The following is a 23,068-nucleotide window of genomic DNA, read 5'->3' as shown; positions in this document are numbered from 1 at the left end:
TTTGAGAATGACCAAAGCAGTCTTGAACTACATTTCAAATTTAACTAATGAAAGGCATTTTTAATGAGAAGAAAATGTTGAAAAAGATTTTCCAGGAGTAAACTGCATTGTAGCTGTAGTAGCCTTGTATATCGGCAGAAGACAATATTTCCACTGAACACATGTAACTAGAACACTCATGGCAGGTGGCACCAACAAAATTGTCACACTTTGCTGTGTGGAGCTAGAGTTCTTACCGAAACAGAATTGTTAGTGCTGCTATGACCATTAGCTGGGGACTGTCTGGAAGTGGAGGGGGAATCTCTCTGAAATAAGACACAAGGTTCATTAACACAGAACACCAGCACAGAAACAGAGATATTCACATCAACAGTTACAACCACAGTCTGACAACCATTTCCTTTGAGGTTTTAGCTATAAAGGTGCCATACTGACTTACTTGCATGATTTCACAGAAGTATGAAAAAAAATTTTACAGTTTAAAGATTCACATATTGTAAGTGATGACCGTGTCATTCATTAACCATTTCTTTCCTGTCTCTAACATTCTATAACCTTTGCTTTCTTTAAATAAGACCCCAAAGGGTGACTTGATATTAAAATCCTATCAAGTACTGTAAAATGACAAATATTACTATAAAATTACTGTGCTGAAGATCCCAACTGCCTAATTTTTATTGAAAGTTAGGTTTGAAAAGTATTTAATAATCCTTAGGTACCTCGGTATCAAAAATTACTGAATGATGCAATTTGAAGTGAAGTGAATCTCAAAAAAAGACTTCTCATGTTGTAATCACCTTAGAATCTTTCTAGGATAGATATTACTAATAAGGGTAAAAGATAGATATATACCAGAGAAGAAACCTTTATTCTTTTAGATTATTTTAGCAGATTAATTAAAACAATAATCTTGAGCCTCTAAAGATTCTGGCAAAGATCCCAGCAGCCACAGCCACTATACTATGTGACATGCTCAAAATCCTTTCCAGGCTCCACTCCCTTATTGTCCAAATCAACTTTAATGTTAGAAAAAGGAGGGGATGAAAATAAGTATTTAAAAATTTTTGGTTTAGTAGAGTTCTTTGAAACCTTTGAAATGTGCATGTCTGCTCAAAAGACATTTGCTTTTTCTAGAAGACTTAAAGAAAACCTCCAGAACCTGTTAGCCTTTAAATAATGGGATCTCTTAGATGAGTACTGTCAGATGTTAGTGAGCAGAATGATGTCTAGGCGCCACCCCCAGAGACTCATGCCAGTAGGGCCAGGGTGTGGGGCAGGGGTCCCCTCTTTTACCAACGGCCAGGGGGATGCTGATGAAGGTGGCCAGAGAGCTTTTCTTTGGGAAGTACTGCTGTAATTGGGAAGAGTCCAACCACAGGCTTGAATTCTGCCAGAGCACAGGAGAGTCAAACAGAGGGCAAGGAGGGGAGTACATTTTTTCCTATTCTTCAGAGGTAAAGAAGGTAAGAGAGGGCTCTTTTTACTCGAGAGCATAGCATTTATATGTGTAATTCTGGTCCCATCCCAAAACTAGTTCAACCACTCAAAAACACAAGAGAAACTTTTTAATAACTAACACTGTTTTCTGGTTAGTGAGCCAAAAAGACAAAAATCAATCATATTTACTAAATTTCTTCCAAGATGAGAAATGGTATGAGGACCACCTGTGATTTTTAGACTATCAAAATGCTTTACATAAAAATGCATGTGACAGTCTCTATTTTCCAGTAAGGTTTGTGTACTAGTTAACAAATTTCAAAACTATAAATCCTGGAGCAGAAGTAGTTCTATATTTTGTTTTGAAATACAGTACTAATTGAAGTTCCATAAAAAGCCACCGAGAGGAGCTCAAGACCTGATATAACAGAAACCCCAATTGTCAAGGCTCACTAAAAATATACTTGACAAAACTACAAATTCTTATACATTATCTTCAATAGGTTTACAAAAAAACATGAAGCCTCTGATTTTTCTTGTGAAATTTACATCACTACTAGAGACTGGAAGAAACATTATACTTTCTCCATCAATTTCTCCTAAGTACAAATTCAATCTTCTAGATGAAATAAGTTGTCTGTCAGTCTTAAATATTAACTGGAGGAAATGTGTACTTCATATTGATGTACACATACTTGGAAGATGCACAAGAAAGAACAAGCTTCAGAAAAAAATATTCAAACTGAATGTGCAATGACCAAAGGATGACACCATTTAGGCCGGCTCATATTTCCAAATATAAAAAGAATAGATTTTTGAATCTCACTTACTAACCAATAGCAAACTGAATAATATAGGTTGGGAAAGCTACAATTTCTAAAGGATAAGCCTATTGTAAGAAAGGAACTTTGGGTTTGTATTACTCTAGAAAACTTGTTTACGAATCAGATAACATTCCAATTTAAACAATTTCAGAGAAGGTTGCAAAAGCCTATATTCCTCTAATAATGTCAGTTATCAATTTCTCATAGACTTAACATCCATCTAGAGACCTGTCACAATTATTTGAACTACTCTATCTTAACAGAAATAGACCACTTCTCAGATCCTTGGAAAGAAGAACTATCTATGTGATTTCCTAACAAGGGAAGTGAATGTACTTCCTGGAAATATTATTGCAATTATCTTTTTTTCCCCCAGAGACTCTGTTTGTTCTTTATTAAGCCTTTGTCATTATTTGGAGCTTCTCTATATGTATTTTGTTTTGATTCCAGCCTGCAGAAAGTTAAAGTGCTGAGGACATCCCCATGGAAGCAGGGCTGAGTAGGTGGATGGGACCTACTCTGTTCCGTTATCTTTGTTGTAAAATTGGTGTGCAGTGATCAACAGCACAGGCAGAAACAATTTCCCAGAAAGCCAAAACATTCAGCCATCAGCAGACAGTTAGTTAAGAACCCAGAGGAGACGGGGTGTTTCGTTAGAGCTATTACCTCACAGGATGACGACTGAGTGCGGTAACTTGGCACGATCTTGAAGGTGATACTCCCCCGCATTTCCCGCTGGAGGAAAAAAAAAGGAGAGCTCTTTTAACAAACAAATGTTTCACACAAAAACGCGCAAGAAACCACTGAAAATGTGGGGGCGGGTATTTAATGCAAGTCAGCTGAGAGTGCATGGGCCTAAAATGAAACTGAGTTATAAAAGCAGGAACTGCTCACACTAACAGTGGAGGTTATTCCTGGGAAAAGCCCTGCAAAGTCAAGGCTGACTGTCCTGGTCATACAGCAATGGTATAACAGACCTCTGATGGTTACCTTTTCATAGACACGAACACAACTCTAAGTGACATGCCTTTCAAGAGTGAATGTAAGTTGAACTGTACAATAGAACAAGTAATTATGTAAGAATTATATTTGGTAGGCTACATTATGATGGTGTATTCCATAAAAATCTGCTCTTTATTTCATAATTTTGGCATTAGTTTTGACTGTAGTGAGTCTGTGGTGCTTATTTCACCTTTAATAGATATAAGTAACATGGGAGGCTGCTACATTGTGGTGGGAAGAAGGTCCAGGACAAGAGGTCCAAAACATCTCCCTCTGCTCGCCAGGGCCTGTCACTCTGCACCCCCACCCCGCCCCAATCCAAAGCCTAATTTGAACACGGATTTTGAATATACATGGTAAAAAATGACTTGGTCTACTATGACTTTCCTTTCCCCTGTGCTGTAGAGAAATCCAATACAGCTGGCTATGACTCAGCTACACAGGAAAGAGGCTTCTGACACTGCTGATGTCAGCAGAGTTGAGGTCAGTGAGAAACTAGTTCACAAGCATGCACAACTGCAAAGGTTTTCTTTAAACATCTGCTCAATAAGAAACAGGGGACAAAGGATTGAAAGGAGAATGTTCAAGCCCACACTGCTAAAGATGGGCAAAATGTTTCTAAGCTCTGCTGCATGTGAACATTTTCCTAGTTCTCAGTTTTTATGAATGTTGTATAAGTTCAAGTCCACACAAATGATGGAACCAGAGATACTGATTATAAAAGAATATCCTTTATTTGTGCACTAATAAATAAGTTAATGAACTGAAAGTCAATCTTAGAAAAAGAGATTTTCATTTACTCACAAGCATTTTTTGCAGCTGTTCCACTGTTTGGTTAGCCACACTGATGCCATTGATTTCTCGAATTTCATCTCCGACATGAAGTGTACCTAAGAAATTACACAAAATTATAAACATGAAATGATATATACTTTTATAATAATAAAATCCAAAGGCAGCAATGTAAGTAATTTAAAAAAAATTAAGCTAAATACTGAAGGCCAATATTTCAGAACCAGGTACAAGTTAGGCTCACATAGTAAACTCACCAAAACAGATACACATAACTTATGGAAGACACAGTTTTGAAAGATGGCTGTAGAAATCTGCTTATTTTTCTGAGAGAGACAGTGTGTATATAGTGGTTTAAAACTACAACTTCTAGATGCAGCCTGTCTGGGTTCATACCTCTGCTTCATCACTTATACTAGCTTTAAGATCTTGGGTAACATACTGAAACTTTCCATGTCTTGGTTTTCACATTTGTAAAATGGAGATGAAAACAGTATCTATCTCATAGGATTGTTATGAGGATTAAATGAGTTTAATACATGTAGAGGGCTTAGAACTGTTCTTGGCACATAGTCAGTACCATTTAAGTGTTTGCTGTTATTATCATTATTATCTACCAAATATGATACAAAGGCTGTTGATTTTCAAAGAATTGTGATATGATAATATCTGTGTAACAACAAGTTTATATTAGACATACTGCAACCTTTTAATAATAACTTGGTAGGCATTTCAGGGTCCTGTAATACTTCAACTAGAAAAAGCGACTAAGAACCAATGCTTAAATAGTGTTATATAAAATTTTGCTTTCTTATTTATGAATTGTGCACGTTTACTTATTGACCTGACTTCATCATGAAAAGCTCATTGTATCTTTAAGAGGTACGCACTAAAATGCATATAAAGAAAATAAGGCGCCTGGTATTGCTTCAAAGTAATCCAGGGGGGTGGGCAGTAGGGCAAATACAGATGAAACCAGTGTGGCCATGAATTAACAATAATTCTACCTGGCTTATGGGTATGTGGGCGAGCACTTCACTATTCTTTCCACTTTTCTCTACTTCAACTGACTGCACTGTTTTCTCTACTCATGTTTGAAAGTTAACATAATAAAACATAAAAATTTGGGGACTTTTGTTTCAAATATGGTTGGTTAGGCACCCATAGACTTTCTTACAACTACAAATCCCGTCTAGGGCACACCTCTTGAACTGTTACTGGTCTCACAAAAGGAATGCAAATTCCCAAGAACACTTCCCACTTCCATCCACACTCTCCCCTCCACACAAAAGAACCCTGTGAGCTGCATCCAGAGTGGTGGCAAAGTAAGGATGGAATGAAATAGTGGGAGGGGTAAATGCCATTGCTGTAATGCCTGCTGGCCGGATTCTGAGCCTTGGGCCAATAGCAAGTTAGAGAAGCTGAGCCTAGGATTCTGTAGGGAGCCAAGACCCAGATCAGTGGTACTCCATGGCAGCTGGTAGAACAAGGAACAAACCCTTTCTGGAGGAAAGCGTTTCCAGTTTAGGCCCCCAAGACTTCCACTGATTTGAACAAGCAATAGGCTTACAATCAAAGATCACCAAACATACAATAAGGCAAACTACTATGCGAGTCATCAGAAAGAGAAAAAACAGATTTAGATCCTCAAGGAGGATAGATATTGGAATGGTCAGATATAGAATACAAGAATACCTTGTTTTCTTGTGCCTTGCCTTACTGTGCCTCAAAGATACTGCATTTTTTATAAATTGAAGGTTTGTGGCAACCCTGTGTTGAGCAAGTCTATCTGCGCCATTTTTCCAACAGCATTTGCTCACTTCATGTCTCTGCATCATGTTTTGGTAATTCTCGCAATACTTCAAACTTTTTCATCATTATTATATTTGTTATGGTGATCTGTGATAAGTGATCTTTGCTGTTACTATTGTAATTGTTTTGGGGGTGTCATGAACTGTGCTCATATAAGATGGCAAACTTACCTGATTGTTGAAATGACAACAAAGGATTTAGAATATTACATAAACTTAGTTGATAAAGCAGTGACAGGGTTTGAGAGAACTGACTACAATTTTGAAACAAGTTCTACCATGGGTAAAATGCTAGCAAACAGCACTGCATGCTACAGAGAAATCATTTGTGAAAGGAAGAGTCAATCAATGAGGCAAACTTCATTGTTGTCTTCTTTTAAGAAATTGCCAGAGCCACCTCAAGCTTCAGCAACCACCACCCTGATCGGTCAGCAGCCATCAACATCTAGACAGTACCCTCCACCAGGAGCAAAGATTACGATTTGCTGAAGGCTTAGATGATGGTTAGCATATTTTAGCAATAAAGTAATTTTTAATTAAAGTATGTATATTTTTTAGACATAATGCTATTGCACGCTTAATAGATGAAAGCATAGTGCAAACATAACTTTTATATGCACTGGGAAACAAAAAAATTCATGTGACTCACTTTATTGTGGTGGTCTGAAACCAAACCTGTAATATCTCCAAGGTATGCCTGTGTAAAATAGCTATATGTTAAATATTAGGGGAAAGAAAGGGACCTATTTACAAGGATGAATATGCAACAAGAGATTATCAGGTGTGAACATACAGATCTGAAAATAAAAAGAAGAAGAAGTGACTAGTACCTCTAGAAAGGAAAAATATAATTGGTAGCATAAACTAATGAACGGATGAGCTGAACAGGAGTTCAGATATGGCTGAAGAGAGTTTCAGTGAACTGGAAGACATAACCAAATAAATTGTCTAGAATGCAGTTCAGAGAAGTAAGGAGATAAGAAAGATAGGAAACAAGAAATAAAGAAAATGTGAAAAAGATATTAAGAGATATGGAGGGAATGTCTAACATACATCTACCTAGAGTTCAGAAGGAGAGAATAGAGAGAATGGAGAAGAGGCAATATTTGAAGAAACATGGTTGCAAATTTTCTTGAACTGATGAAAACATGATTACACAGCTCCAGGAAGAATAATGTATCCCAAGTAGGAAAAATAAAAAGAAATCCATGCTGGGAGGTAGTAAAACTACAGAACATCAAAGACAAAGACCTTAAAAAGTCCAGGGAGAAAGGAGAGATCACCTACAAAGCAAGGACAATTACAGTGACACCAGACTTCTCAATATCAAACAACAGATGCCAAAAGAAAACAGAATGGTAACCATTAATTTAAAACTGTGCTCTCAGCAGAAGTAATCAAGATTGAAGCTGACATAAAAGGGGAGATTGACAGTAACACAATAATAGTAGGGGACTTTAACACCCCACTTTCACCAATGGACAGATCATCCAAAATGAAAATAAATAAGGAAACACAAGCTTTAAATGACACATTAAACAAGATGGGCTTAATTGATATTTATAGGACATTCCATCCAAAAACAACAGAATACACTTTCTTCTCAAGTGCTCCTGGAACATTCTCCAGGATAGATCATATCTTGGGTCACAAATCAAGCCTTGGTAAATTTAAGAAAATTGAAATTGTATCAAGTATGTTTTCCAACCACAGTGCTATAAGACTAGATATCAATTACAGGAAAAAAACTGTAAAAAATACAAACACATGGAGGCTAAACAATACGCTACTAAATAACCAAGAGATCACTGAAGAAATCAAAGAGGAAATCAAAAAATACCTAGAAACAAATGACAATGAAAACATGATGACCCAAAACCTACGGGATGCAGCAAAAGCAGTTCTAAGAGGGAAGCTTATAGCAATACAATCCTACCTCAAGAAACAAGAAACATCTCAAATAAACAACCTAACTTTACACCTAAAGCAATTAGAAAAAGAACCAAAAAACCCCCAAAGTTAGCAGAAGGAAAGAAATCATAAAGATCAGATCAGAAACAAATGAAAAAGAAATGAAGGAAACAATAGCAAAGATCAATAAAAGTAAAAGCTGGTTCTTTGAGAAGATAAACAAGATTGATAAACCACTAGATAGACTCATCAAGAAAAAAAGGGTGAAGACTCAAATCAACAATATTAGAAATGAAAAAAGGAGAAGTAACAATTGACACTGCAGAAATACAAAGAATCATGAGGGATTACTACAAGCAACTCTAAGCCAATAAAACGGACAACCTGGAAGAAATGGACAAATTCTTAGAAAAGCACAACCTTCTGAGACTGAATCAGGAAGAAATAGAAAATATAAACAGACCAATCACAAGCAGTGAAATTGAGACTGTGGTTAAAAATCTTCCAACAAACAAAAGCCCAGGACCAGATGGCTTCACGGGTGAATTCTATGAAACATTTGGAGAAAAGCTAACACCTATCCTTCTCAAACTCTTCCAAAATATAGCAGAGGGAAGAACACTCCCAAACTCATTCTACAAGGCCACCATCACCCTGATACCAAAACCAGACAAAGATGTCACAAAAAAAGAAAACTACAGACCAATATCACTGATGAACATAAATGCAAAAATCCTCAACAAAATACTAGCAAACAGAATCCAACAGCACATTAAAAGGATCATACACCATGATCAAGTGGGGTTTATCCCAGGAATGCAGGGACTCTTCAATATATGCAAATCAATCAATGTGATACACCATATTAACAAATTGAAGGAGAAAAACCATATGATAATCTCAATAGATTCAGAAAAAGCTTTTTGACAAAATTCAACACCCATTTATGATAAAAACTCTCCAGAAAGTAGGCATATGGGGAATTTACCTCAACATAATAAAGGTCATATATGACAAACCCACAGTCAACATCATTCTCAATGGTGAAAAACTGAAACCATTTCCTCTAAAATCAGGAACAAGATAAGGATGCCCACTCTCTCCACTATTATTCAACATAGTTTTGGAAGTTTTAGCCACAGCAATCAGAGAAGAAAAAGAAATAAAAGGAATGCAAATCGGAAAAGAAGTAAAGCTGTCACTGTTTGCAGATGACATGATACTATACATACAGAATCCTAAAGATGCTACCAGAAAACTACTAGAGCTAATCAATGAATTTGGTAAAGTTGCAGGATACAAAATTAATGCACAGAAATTTCTTGCATTCCCATACACTAACGATGAAAACTCTGAAAGAGACATTAAGGAAACACTCCCATTAACCACGGCAACAAAAAGAATAAAATATACCTAGGAATAATCCTACCTAAGGAGACAAAAGACGTGTATGCAGAAAACTATAAGACACTGATGAAAGAAATTAAAGATGATACAGATGGAGAGATATACCATGTTCCTGGATTGGAAGAAGCAACATTGTGAAGATGACTATACTACCCAAAGCAATCTACAGATTCAATGCAATCTCTATCAAACTACCAATAGCATTTCTCACAGAACTAGAATTAAAAATGTCACAATTTGTATGGAAACACAAAAGACCCCAAACAGCCAAAGCAATCTTGAGAAAGAAAAATGGAGCTGGAGGAATCAGTCTCCCTGACTTCCGACTATACTACAAAGGTACAGTAATCAAGACAGTATGGTACTGGCATTAAAACAGAAATATACATCAATGGAACAGGATAGAAAGCTCAGAGATAAACCCACACACATATGGTCACTTTATCTTTGATAAAGGAGGCAAGAATATACAGTGGAGAAAAGATAGCCTCTTCAATAAGTGGTGCTGGGAAAACTGGACAGCTACATGAAAAAGAATGAAATTAGAACACTTCCTAACACCACACACAAAAATAAACTCAAAATGGATTAAAGACCTAAATGTAAGGCCAGACACTATAAAACTCTTAGAGGAAAACATAGGAAGAACACTGTTTGACATAAATCACAGCAAGATCCTTTTTGACCCAGCTCCTGGAGAAATGGAAATAAAAACAAAAATAAACAAATGGGACCTAATGAAACTTCAAAGCTTTTGCACAGCAAAGGAAACCATAAACAAGATGAAAAGACAACCCTCAGAATGGGAGAAAATATTTGCAAATGAAGCAACTGACAAAGGATTAATCTCCAAAATTTACAGGCAGCTCAATATCAAAAAAACAAACAACCCAATCCAAAAATGGGCAGAAGACCTAAACAGACATTTCTCCAAAGAAGACATACAGATTGCCAACAAACACATGAAAGGTTGCTCAACATCACTGATCATGAGAGAAATGCAAACCAAAACTACAATGAGATATCATCTCACACCAGTCAGAATGGCCATCATCAAAATATCTACAAACAATAAATGCTGGAGAGGGTGTGGTGAAAAGGTAACCCTGTTGCACTGTTGGTGGGAATGTAAATTGATACAGCCACTATGGAGAACAGTATGGAGGTTCCTTAAAAAACTAAAAATAGAACTACCATATGACCCAGCAATCTCACTACTGAGCATACACCCCGAGAAAACCATAATTCAGAAAGAGTCATGTACCACAATGCTCATTGCAGCTGTATTTACAATAGCCAGGACATGGAAGCAACCTAAGTGTCCATCGACAGATGAATCGATAAAGAAGGTGTGGCACATATATACAATGGAATATTACTCAGCCATAAAAAGAAACGAAATTGAGTTATTTGTAGTGAGGTGGATGGACCTAGAGTCTGTCATACCGAGTGAAGTAAGTCAGAAAGAGAAAAACGAATACCGTAGGCTAACACACATATATGGAATCTAAAAAAAAAAAAAAAAAAAAAAAGGTTCTGAAGAACCTAGGGACAGGACAGGAATAAAGACACAGACGTAGAGAATGGACTTGAGGACACGGGGAGGGGGAAGGGTAAGCTGGGACTAAGTGAGAGAGTAGCATTGACATATATACACTACAAAATGTAAAATAGATAGCTAGTGGGAAGCAGCTGCATCGCACTGCACGGGGAGATCAGCTTGGTGCTTTGTGACCACCTAGAGGGGTGGGATAGGGAACGTGGAAGGGAGATGCAAGAGGGAGGAGGTATGGGGATATATGTATACATATAGCTGATTCACTTTGTTATACAGCACAAACTAACACAACATTGTAAGGCAATTATACTCTTACAAAGATGTTCAAAAAAAAAAGATTGAGGTTGAAATGAAATATTTACAGACAAACACCACCTGAGGGAGTTTATCAACAAGAGACTATCACTAAAGGAGCTTTAAAGGATGTAGTTTAGGAAGAAAGAAAAATGCTCCCTAAAGGATGGTCTGCAATGCAAAAAGGAATGATGAGCAAATAAAATTGTAAACATTTACGTAAATCCAAACAAAAATGGTCATGTATTTTAAGAGTAATTTCAAATTTGTGGATTTAAAACAGGACAGAACGAAAGTGCTGGGCAAGAATAATATGCAAGTCAAGAGTGGGGTCTAACTTGATGTTCCAGTGTCTTTGTATTCTTTGGGAGTGGGATTAACATACTGTTTCACTTTAGTATATGTCGAGTTAAATATGCACGACAAAATTTCAAGGTAACCATCTAAAAAATAGGAATAGAGTACTGAAATTCTAATTTACTGGGGGGTGGGGGGATGGAACAAAAATGAAGAAAAAAAATCAATTAAAATATGGAATAAATATTTTAAAAAGCAAGATGATAGAAATCATCAAAATAAATATTATGGACTAACCTTGCCCATTAAAAGATAGCAATCATCAGAGTGCATTACAAAATGAAAAACCCAAATTTGGAAATGTTTGTAAGACACACTCTACTGCATACAGGCACAGAATGGTTAGAAATGAGGGAAGAAGACATGCTAGGAAGTACTAAAATTAAGTTGGAATAACTATATTAATATAAAATAGGTTTTAAGTAGAAAGTATATTAAGGATAGACATGGTTACCAGGCACTTCTATGCTCCTAATAAAACAGCTTTGAATACATAAAACCAAAAGTGAGAGATCTATAAGTAGAAATAGAAAAACTCTACCATGATAATTGGAATATTTCAACAATTATTGATAGGTCAAACAGATAAGAAATTAGTCAATATATAGAATATTTGAACAAAAAATTAACCTCAAGCAATCATATAGAGAACTCTGCATGCAACAATTAAAGAATAAACAGTCTTCTTACGTACACATGGACCATTTACAAAAATGATTAAAGTGGCATAATAAAGCAAGTCTCAACAAACCTCAAAGAAATGGTGTCATACAGACCACATTCTCTGACCCCAATGCAATTAAGTTAGAAGTAAAACATAAAAAGATATACAGGAAATCCGCTTAAATGTGGTACATAAAAACATTTCTAATAACTTGTGGGTCAATGAAAAATATAACACTAGAAATTCAAAAATACTTAGAACTGAATCACAATAAAAATGCTTCATATCATAACTGGTGGGATACTGATAAAACAGTACTTAGAGAGGTAGAGTTTAACCTTAAATGCATATATTAGAGATGAAGAAAGACTGGAATAAAGGAACTAAGTGTTGAATTTTAAAAGTTAGATAAAACCAATAGAAAGTAGAAGGAAGGAGAAAATAAAAATTAGGCCATAAAACAATAAAATAGAAAAGAAATATACAATGGAGAGAATTAACAGAACCCAAAGTGGGTTTTTGAACAAACCTCTGGTAAGTTGATCAAGAGAAAAAAGACAAGGCACAAATAAATATTAGGAATAAAGGGTACATAATTACAGAGACAGCAGAAAATAAAAAGGTAAGAGGACACTAAGAAGAAGCTTACTAGAATAATTTTAAAAACTTAAGATTTTTTCAGAAAAATGTAATTTACCAGAACTCACTCAAGATACAGAAAGGCTGAATAGCCTTATGAATGTTAAAGAAATTGAAACAGTGGTAAAAAAAAAATCTTCCTTGAAAGAAACCAAACACAAAACACCAGCCCCTGATAGTTTTATAGGCAAGTTCTACTAAACTTACAGGCTACAAATCATTCCAATATTATACAATATTCAGAGAACTCATGAAGAGAGGTTCTCCAAGTCATTTTATGAGGCCAATGTAACTTTGAAACTAACATCAGACAGAGAAACACAGGAAGGAAAATTAACTACAGGCCAGTCTCACTCCTAATTGCAATCACAAAAATCTTAAACAAAATAATAGCACACAGAACCAAGTAGTACATACCAAAAGATAATACACAATGACTAAGCTGGGTTTATCTGAAAAATGCCAGGAGGGGGGTGGTTATCATTAGGATGTCTTTAAAAGTCATTCACCACATTAATAGGTAAAAAGAAAATAAATCATCTCAGCAGATGCAGAAGAAGCATTTGATAAAATTCAAAACCCAATCATAATTAAAATGTCCAGCAACTAAGAATATAAGATAACTTCTTCAGCCCTAATAAAAGGTATCTACTAAAAATCTATAGTAAATATTCTTCTTCATGGGGAAACATTGGAAAGCTACCTTTTAAAAACAAGAATAGGACAAGGATGTTCACTATACCACTTCTATTAAAGACAGCAAATTTTTGCCAGTGCGGTAATATAAGAAAAATAGATTAAAGAAATAATGGTGTTGTGACTTTACTGAATTTATAGCAAGTTATTAAAAAAATAAACAAAAAATTCATACAGGAATTTAAAACCAAACATTCTCCTGTGTGAGTGCTATCCACTCATGAAACCTACAGATTCCTCCGAAGGCAGCAGTAATGCCAGACACAGCAGTCATCTCTAAAGAGGACAAGAAGGCACTAAAAGGCTTATGGTGTTACCTCTTGCTCTCCGGGGTTAAGGAAAGAGGTGTTAAGTACAAAAATAACACGATCTCAAAGAAAGGAAGTCTAATTTTTGGATAGGAGAATCATTTTTGGATCAGGCTCTAAATACTAATGCATATAACTCAGTCCTTTCAAAGAGGAGCCTAAACCTACATGTCTAAAAATCCCATCCACCTGAGGGTTAACAATAGTTCCACTTTCTCAAAAAATCATTCTTTGTCTACTTCGGTCCTTAGTGTATTCTCTTCTCAGAATGACTGCACTTATTGTAGCAGGTATTAAGAAGTTAATCACAGATTTGATATCTCTTATTTTACCATTTAACTTTTATATTGTTATTTATCAAATTCTAATTTCCTAATTTATAAATAGTATATCTCATTCCTGAATGAATGAGAGAGCAATTCTTCAACTGTCATTTAACTTTGCAAATATATATCTATCTATCTTGTATCCCAGTACGGATGTCTTCCACCTATCCTGAGGCCTGATATGATAATACTTTATCTCCCATGGCCTCTAATAAGTCAGGATCTAAAGAGTGACTCAGAGATGCTCCTGCAACAAAACTATAATATACCCTCCCTTGAGTATCTACAGATTGGAGCATGTGGAGATGAATAAAAGCGAATGGAGGCCAACAGTGATTAAAACCAAAGACAGATAACTTAAATAAATCATTTATATAAAACATAAATGAAACTGATCTTTTATATGGATCATAAAACACTAGGCTACAGGAAAAAAATTAAGGAAGGAAAGAAAGAATTATATATGGAACTTACCTTGCCTATGAATCATGCCCCCATGCATGATTCTTGCAACAATACAGTGATTTAGCTCATTCATTTTTAAAGTGATTCCCTGTAAAAAGTTAAGGAAAAACAGAATTACTATAAGAGGGCACTTCTTTTTACATTTGTGATTTTGCTGTAGATAACCTTAATTACAAAAATTAGGAAAACATTAAAGAAAATATGGAAAATGGAGGAGAAAACTCCATTATGCCATGACAGAAATATTAATTTTGATATTTTGATTACTGTAATAATAGTACACATACATTTTGTATAATGCTTTTTAATCCTATAATTATTTTCCATGTTGCTAATAATTTAAAACTTTTTATTGATGTATAATTGATATATGCTTATGTAAAGTATGCAATTTGACAAGTTTGATATATGTATACATGTGTGAAACCATCACCACAATCAGGATAATGAATATATCCATCACTCCCAAAAGTTTCCTCATGCCCACTGGTAATCTACTTACATCCCTCCATGCCCTGCTCCCCCACCTCAACATTCCTAAGTACCTTTGATATGTTTTCACTGGCTATAGATTAGTTTGCACTTTCTATAAATGAACTCATATGGTATGAACTCTTTAATGTTGCGACGTGAGATTCAACTACATCATTGCATATATCAATAGTTCATTCTTTGTTCTTGCCGAATATTCCACTGTATGGATATACCATTTTGTTTATCCATTCACCCACTGAATTGCTTCTAGCTTTTGTCTCTTATAAATAAAGCTGTATTAATGGATTAGTCTCCACTTGGCCATGATGTATTTTTCCTTTTTTAAGATATGGATTTGTTTAGAATTTTTGCATGTATATTCACGAGGGTTACTGGTCTGCAGTTTTCTTGCAAAATGTCTGCTTTTGGTATCAGGGTAATGCTAGCTGCCTCTTCCTCCTTCTCCTTCTCATCAAAAATAGTACGTTGGGAAGAATTCCTTCCTTTTCAATGTTTTGGGAAGAGTTTGTATACAAATTGGTACTGTTTCTTTATTGTATGTTTGGTAGAATTTACCAGTAAAGCCATCTTGGCCTGGAGTTTTCTTTGAGGGATTTTTTTTAACCTAAATTCAATTTTTAAGTAGTATAAGGCAATTCAGTTTATTCCTTTTTAAGTGAGCTTTGGTAGTTTGTCTCCCAGTGAATTTGTCTATTTCATTTAGGTTGTTGAATTTATTGACATAAAGTTGTTTACCATATTTCCTTATTATTCTTTTTATATCTGTAGAATCTGTAGTAATGTCACTTCTCTTATGAATGATACTGGTAATTAGTGTCTTTTTTTTCCTTGACTGATCCAATCTTGTCAAAGGAAAAGTTTTATTGATTTTTCTATTGTTTTTATTTTCTATTTCATTGATTTCCACTTTGATCTTTATTATTTCTTTTCTTTTACTCACTTTGAGTTTAATTTGCTCTTTTTGTTCTAGTTTCTTAAGGTAGAAGCTGAGGTCATTGTTTTATTTCTTCTTTTAAACATTGGTGTTTAGTGCTACACATTTCTCCCTAAGTACTGCTTTAGCAGTATCCCACAAGTTCTGGTATGCTGTGGTTTCATTTTCATTCACTTCAAAATACTTTAAAATTTCCCTTTTGATTTCTTCTTTCATCCATGGGTTATTTAGATTGGATAATTTAGTTTTCAAGTGCTTGGGGATTTTCCCAGACATCTTTCTGTTATTCATTTCTAATTTAATTCCATTGTGGTCTGAGAATATACTTTGATATTAATAGAGTCACTCCAGCTTCCTTTTGATTAATGTCATCATCATAGTATATCTTTTTCCATCCTTTTCCTTTGAAAAGATTTGTCTTCATGTATAAAGCATTTCTTGCAGGCAGTATATAATTCAGTTTTGCTTCCTCCCCACACCCCAACCTGACCACCTCTGCTTTTTAATTTGGGGAAATTAGACTATTTACATTTAATGTGATTACTGATACAGTCAGGTATAAATATATCTTCTTGCTATTTGATTTCTATTTGTCCCATCTGTCCTATGTTCCCCTTTTCCTCTTTTCCTGCCTTCTTTTGGATTTATTTTCATACTATTTTTCTCTCCTGTTTTCTTATTAGCTATAATTGTTTTGTTGTTTTAGTGGTTGCTTTAGGGTTTACAGCATACATCTTTAACTTATCAGTCTACCTTCAAGTGATATTATACCATGTCATGTACAGTATAAGAACCTTATAACATTATACTTCCACTTCCTTCCTCCTGACCTTTGTGCTGTTATACATTTTACTTTTACATGTTAAAAAACCCCAAACAGGGCTTCCCTGGTGGCGCAGTGGTTGAGAGTCCGCCTGCTGATGCAGGGGACACGGGTTCGTGCCCCGGTCTGGGAAGATCCTACATGCCGCGGAGCAGCTGGGCCCGTGAGCCATGGCCACTGAGCCTGCACATCCGGAGCCTGTGCTCCGCAGCGGGAGAGGCCACAACAGTGAGAGGCCCGCGTACAACACACACACACACACAAAACAAAACCCCAAACACATTGCTATTATTTTTGTTTAGACTTCCATTTATCTTTTAGAGAGATTTAAATGATAAGGATGTCCTTTAACATTTCATATACTGTAAGTCTACTGAATTATTTCAGTTTTGGTATGTCTGAAAATGTTTTTATTTTACCTTTATTTTTTGATAGATACCTTTGCTGGGTTTAGAATTATAACCTGAGAGGTTTTTTTTTTTCCCTTTCAGTACTTTAAAGTCATTGTTCTTCTTCTTCTTTTTTTTTTTTTTTTTTTGCGGTACGCGGGCCTCTCACTGTTGTGGCCTCTCCCGTTATGGAGCACAGGCTCCGGACGCGCAGGCTCAGCGGCCATGGCTCACAGGCCCAGCCGCTCCACGGCATGTGGGATCTTCCCGGACCGGGGCACGAACCCGCGTCCCCTGCATCGGCAGGCGGACTCTCAACCACTGTGCCACCAGGGAAGCCCCCATTGTTCTTCTTAATTGTACTGTTTCTCATAAGAAATCTGATATCATTCTTATCTTTGTTCCCCTGTACGCAACATTTCTTTTTTTATCTCTGTTTTTAAGACCTATTTATTACAGGTTCTAAGCAGTTTGATTATGAGGTACCTTGGTGTTGTTTTCCTCATGTTTCTTGTGCTTGGGGTTCATTGTGATTCTTGCATCTGTGGATTTATAGTTTTCATCAAGTTTGGAATGTTTTCAGTCATTATTTCTTCAAATATATTTCCTTTTTCTTCTTCACTGTCTTCTCCTTCATAGACTCCAAGTAACCAAATATTAGGCTGCTTGAAGTTGTCCCATAGCTCAGTGATATTCTTTTCATTTTTTAAAATTCTTTTTCTTTCTGTGTTTTGTTTTGGATAGTTTCTATTGCTATGTCCTTTGAGTTCACTAATCTATTCCTCTGAAATGTTTAATCTGCCATTTATCCCACAGTGCAATTTTTCTGCTAATTCTAATATCTTTGTCAGTTGCATGTCAGTTTTGATTGATTATTCTCCACATTATAGGTCACATTTTCCTGCCTCTTTACATGCTTAGCAATGTTTGATTAGATTGCAGATACTGTGAATTTTATCTTATTGCATGCTAGATTTTTTTTTTTTTTTGCGGTACACGGGCCTCTCACTGCTGTGGCCTCTCCCATTGCGGAGCACAGGTTCTGGACGCGCAGGCTCAGTGGCCATGGCTCACGGGCCCAGCTGCTCTGTGGCATGTGGGATCTTCCCGGACCGGGGCATGAACCCATGGCCCCTGCATCGGCAGGCAGCCTCTCAACCACTGCGCCACCAGCAAAGCCCTAGATTTTTTTTTATTCCTGTAAATATTCTTAAGCTTTGTCCTGGGATGTAGTTCAGTTACTTGGAAATAGTTTGATCCTTTGGGTCTTGCTTTCATGATTTGTTAAGGCAGGTCTGGGGCAATTCTCTATCTAGGACCACTTATTCCTCATTACTGAGGCAAGACCTTCCTAAGCACTCTACACAATGCCCCTTGAATTGGTTTTTCTAGTCTGGGTGGTGGGAACAGGCGGTGAGTGTTGGGCACTGTTCCCTCTCATCCTTTTGGATGGTCTTTCCTTGGCTCCAGGTAGGTTCCTTTCATAAATGTGCTGATCATTATTCAGATGAATACCTGAGGGGGACCCTCTATAGATCTCTAGGGTTCTATCTCTGTGCAGCTCTCTCCTCTTCAGTACTCTGTCCTATGAACTTTAGTTCTTTGGTCTTCCCAGGCCTCAGCTCTGTCTCTTCAGGGAGTCTGCCTGCTCTGCCTCAGTTCCCCCTCACTGTGTTGTGACTTGGAAACTCTCGCATGTCAGTAAGGTGGGGCAATCATAGTGCTCACCTTATTTGCTTCCTGTTTCTTAGGGATCACTGTCCTTTGCTGCCTGATGTCCAATGTCTTGAAAACTGTTACTTCATTTTATGTGTTTAAAATTTGCTTTGGTTGTTTCAGGTGAGAGGGTAAATCTGTTCCTGTTACTCCACCTTGGTTGGAAGTGGAAGCTCTATATACTTAATGCTAGAATACTATTCTATGGAATAGATTACTTTTACTTTCCAATTATTCACCATTATATGAGAAGCTTTCATAAACATATTTTTGTACTAGACTTGGTTGATTCTAAGAGTCACATGGGGACCTTTTAAATAATATTAACTTTATTTATTTTATATTTTATTTATTTATTTTTGGCTACATTGGATCTTTGTTCCTGCACGTGGGCTTTCTCTAGTTGCTGCAAGCGGGGGCTACTCTTCGTTGTGGTGCACGTACTTCTCATTGAGGTGGCTTCTCTTGTTGTGGAGCACGGGCTCTAGGCACACGGGATTCAGTAGTTGTGGCATATGGGCTCAGTGGTTGTGGCTCGCAGGCTCTAGAGCACAGGCTCAGTAGTTGTGGCACATGGGCTTAGTTGCTCCGTGGCATGTGGGCTCTTCCTGGACCAGGGCTTGAACCCATGTCCCCTGCAGTGGCAGGCAGATTCTTAACCACTGTGCCACAAGGGAAGTCCAATATTGAGTTTTAAACTCACTCTTTGGATTTAGATTCAGGAAGTGTGGAATAGAGCCCAGATCTGCATTTTTAACGAGCTCCCTTGGTGAAAACTGGTCTTAAATTTGAGATGATTAGGGGTAGGGGGACTCTGTCTTATCTTCTTCATTGGAAAATAACATTCTGTTAGAAAGTTCCATGAAAATATTTGAGACGTTATAATCTAGACCCTGTCTGAATTTGTACAGTTCTATAAAATATAACTTTGCATGGTTCCTATTTTGTGGTTCTTAGAAGTGGTAGGCAAGCAATTTAAAAAACTGGTTTATCAATGTTTCTAGTCCCACATTCAACTGTATTGTTCAAGTATCATTTCCAACTTGTACATTCAATCAGCATCTATGGTTACCAAGAGAAGGTGTTCCTGGAAAAATGTTGTAAGTTAATGTGTAAGTCAAATCTAATTTCAGAAGGGAAATGATAGTATGATGGTGGTTCCATCCTTGAAATTAATAAATTAATGTATTCATTCAACCAGTATTACTGTGAACCTGTTATATGGTAGACACTCTGCTAGACAAAGTAGTGAATGAGATAGACAGGGTCTCTCATGGCTAGGGAAAGTTCACCTCAAACTAACTGGAGTTAATATTTCTTTTTTTTTTTTTTTTTTTTTTTTTTTTTTTTTTTTTTTTGCGGTATGCGGGCCTCTCACTGTTGTGGCCTCCCCCGTTGCGGAGCACAGGCTCCGGACGCGCAGGCTCCGGACGCGCAGGCTCAGCGGCCATGGCTCACGGGCCCAGCCGCTCCGCGGCATATGGGATCCTCCCAGACCGGGGCACGAACCCGTATCCCCTGCATCGGCAGGCGGACTCTCAACCACTTGCGCCACCAGGGAGGCCCAATATTTCTTATTTTGTCTACTTCAAACATTTCTCTGCAGAGAGGAATTGATTCTTGTTTTCTCTGTTCATAAGTTCCCAAATTCCAGGGAAAGGATTTGGCCCAGTTACCACTGAACCTACCCCAGCTTGGGGTAAACTCCTGGCCTTTCCTTGTTTACATAAGCCTCTCCCCTGTTGTCTAAGCTATTTTAAGTTTGGTCTTTAACACCTGCAACTATGGGAGTACCAATCAATAGAGAAATAATTATAAGTGAGATGTTAAAAATGGGAAAACAAGGGTGTAATGGGAGTATAACACCCTTGTGAGATGGACCCAGCATACATAGTTGGATACGTTGTAGAAGGTCCAAAAAGCAAAAGAGATCATACAGGTATATCCTGCATGGTAATATAATGTTTTTAACAGGACAAATAAGCAAGCAAATGAAGTTGTATTAAATGTAATAGAAAACTCTATTATTGAAAATATATTTCACATAAAAATAATTTCTGTTTTTATGGCAACCAATTAAAAGAAGAAATACACACCTTCACTAGGATCACAGAAGACGGAAGACAGGAGGGCTTCTTTAAGGAGACTTTTAGGGAAGAGTCAAGGCTATTTTATGCTTTCTGAAAAATGTAACTCAGGGGTGTAGTTTTATGCTTTTACTCAGTCTATGTTTCTATGTAGTTAACCATACAGAAGATCAAGCAACTGTCATTGGGTTGCTTTAGGATATGACGATCACAAGACATTTCTGGGCCTCCTTCTTGTGGTCACTTCCACTTTCCTGTCTGCTCTGATTGGCTGAACATCACCCCTCCTCCTGCTTCTCTGACACAGCCTTCTCTCTGCTATAGCTCTGTCATAACTGCACCCATTAAACAAACTGTGCTAAAGTGCATATTTACTTGTTTAATGTAGGTAGCCCTGGGACTTCCCTGGCAGTCCAATGGTTAAGACTCCACACCTCCAGTGTAGGGGGCACAGGTTCGATCGCTGGTCAGGGAACTAAGATCCCGCATGCCCCGCAGCGTGGCCCCCACTCCAAAAAAAAAAAAAAGAAAAAAGAAAAAAAGTAGGTAGCCCTGTGGAAACTGAGTTCCAGGAAGGGGCCATGTCTTATCTGCCACTACATCATTGGCGTACAGTGATCTGCACATAGTATAGGCACTTAAAAAGATTTGCTAAATGAGTGAATGAATACATAAAATGAATGAGGGGAATAGTAGACTTTCAGAGCTGGGTGGGATTTTGGGGATCGTGTAGTCAAGCACACTTTTGGTAATACTTGCTAAGCAAAGTATGAGCAAAACGAGGCCCAATGACATGAAGTGATTTGCCCGAGGTACCCAAAAGTTGCTACTGCCCACACTCTTTTAAGTCAGAGTTGCTTGGAGAGCACCAGATGGGTGAGGTGATTTGCATGTCCCCTGTCTGCTGTAAGTCCTGAGATAATATAGTATAACTGGCAAAGAACAGTAAATGAGAATTACAACCCGAATGTCTAGAGTTGAGGGCTTTCTGGAAATTGCAATCATAGGATCACTGCTCTGTAACTCTTCCTATAACTTGGAAAGCAACTGGGCAACTTTCTTAAGTAATTTGTTTTCCTATATCCCAATATCCCTTTTCTATGCTCTGAGGAAAACATATGAATGCATACGTTTGAATGTTTTCCTTTTCCCTAAAGAAATGATTTCTCCTAGAACTTGGGACTTTCCCAATATTCCCTGTCTCAGTGGGCAGCATCATTGTCCATCTGGCTGTGAAAAGCCTAAAGCTTAGGGTCATCCTCAATACTTGCTTCTCCCTCAGTCCCCAATGTTAATCCATTATCAAGGTCTTTTGTTAAATCTATTCACTTCTTTCCATTTGACATCCATCCCTCTAGTTCAGAGTTCCATCATCTCTCCCCTGTATTACTGCAATAACAGTCTCTTAACTGGTCTCCCTATATCCACTCCTGTCCCCCTCTAATCCATTCTCCAGAGTAATTACTTCTAAAATGAAAATCTGATCTTATCTCCCTGCTTAAAACTCTTCAATAGCCTCCCACTGTTTTTAAGATAAAAAACAGAATCAACACTTGTGAGGTCCTGTTCCTGCTGTACACCTTGTTTTCTACAGTCCAGCTGTGGTGCCTTCTTTCCATTTTAAAAACTATGCTAAGAGCCTTTTCACTAGCAGGTTTCTGCATATGCTACTTGGTTTGCCTGGATGGTCTCTACTCTCCCTGCCCCCTCTGTTAACATCAAGGAGCCTCTCCTTGATCTTCCCAACCTATGAAAATTCTATGAGGATGAGGCAGGGTTCAGCATCATTCTATTCCAATGCTACACCTAAGTACTGAGAAAACGAATTCACATCAAATAGGCAGACATGAATGGAAGGAATTTTATTTTAGCAATGGCACTCAATTCTTTGAATGTCTTCCGAATTAGTCTTCCTCTAATTTTGTTGAAGGCAAAAGATCTGGAAACCACTTGACTTGTAAAAGGAATTTTAGATGTTCACTTTTTCAACACCAATTCCAATATTTCAAACTTTCTTTGCTGCCCCAGAGGTTTTTACACTCTAGACTAATATATCAGGTCTGTCCTTTTTTGTTGTTGTTGAAGAGCAACTGTGAAAGGAGAGGTGGGAGGGAAAGCCAACATACCTTAGGC

At 37.1% G+C, this 23,068-nt stretch overlaps 1 protein-coding gene across 8 annotated transcripts in view; it reads right to left on the bottom strand.

Moving 5' to 3' along the window:
* Window positions 1-23,068, bottom strand: part of CASK (calcium/calmodulin dependent serine protein kinase) — a 400,881-nt gene that overhangs the window by 35,303 nt on the left and 342,510 nt on the right. For 4 of the 8 annotated variants that reach the window (XM_060086299.1, XM_060086301.1, XM_060086300.1 and 1 more), the window contains exons 15-18: window positions 14,501-14,579; window positions 4,068-4,153; window positions 2,928-2,996; window positions 237-305 (exon numbers count right to left, since the gene is read on the bottom strand). In XM_060086299.1, the coding sequence (XP_059942282.1) occupies window positions 237-305; window positions 2,928-2,996; window positions 4,068-4,153; window positions 14,501-14,579 (303 nt within the window). The remainder of the gene's footprint in view (window positions 1-236; window positions 306-2,927; window positions 2,997-4,067; window positions 4,154-14,500; window positions 14,580-23,068) is intronic. The other 4 variants (XM_060086303.1, XM_060086305.1, XM_060086304.1 and 1 more) reach the window with 1 other exon arrangement.

Source organism: Mesoplodon densirostris, chromosome X (genome assembly GCF_025265405.1).
Source record: "Mesoplodon densirostris isolate mMesDen1 chromosome X, mMesDen1 primary haplotype, whole genome shotgun sequence".
Lineage (NCBI taxonomy): Eukaryota > Metazoa > Chordata > Mammalia > Artiodactyla > Ziphiidae > Mesoplodon > Mesoplodon densirostris.
Note: the sequence above shows the minus strand (reverse complement) of the source record. Positions and strands in the feature narration are given on the sequence as shown.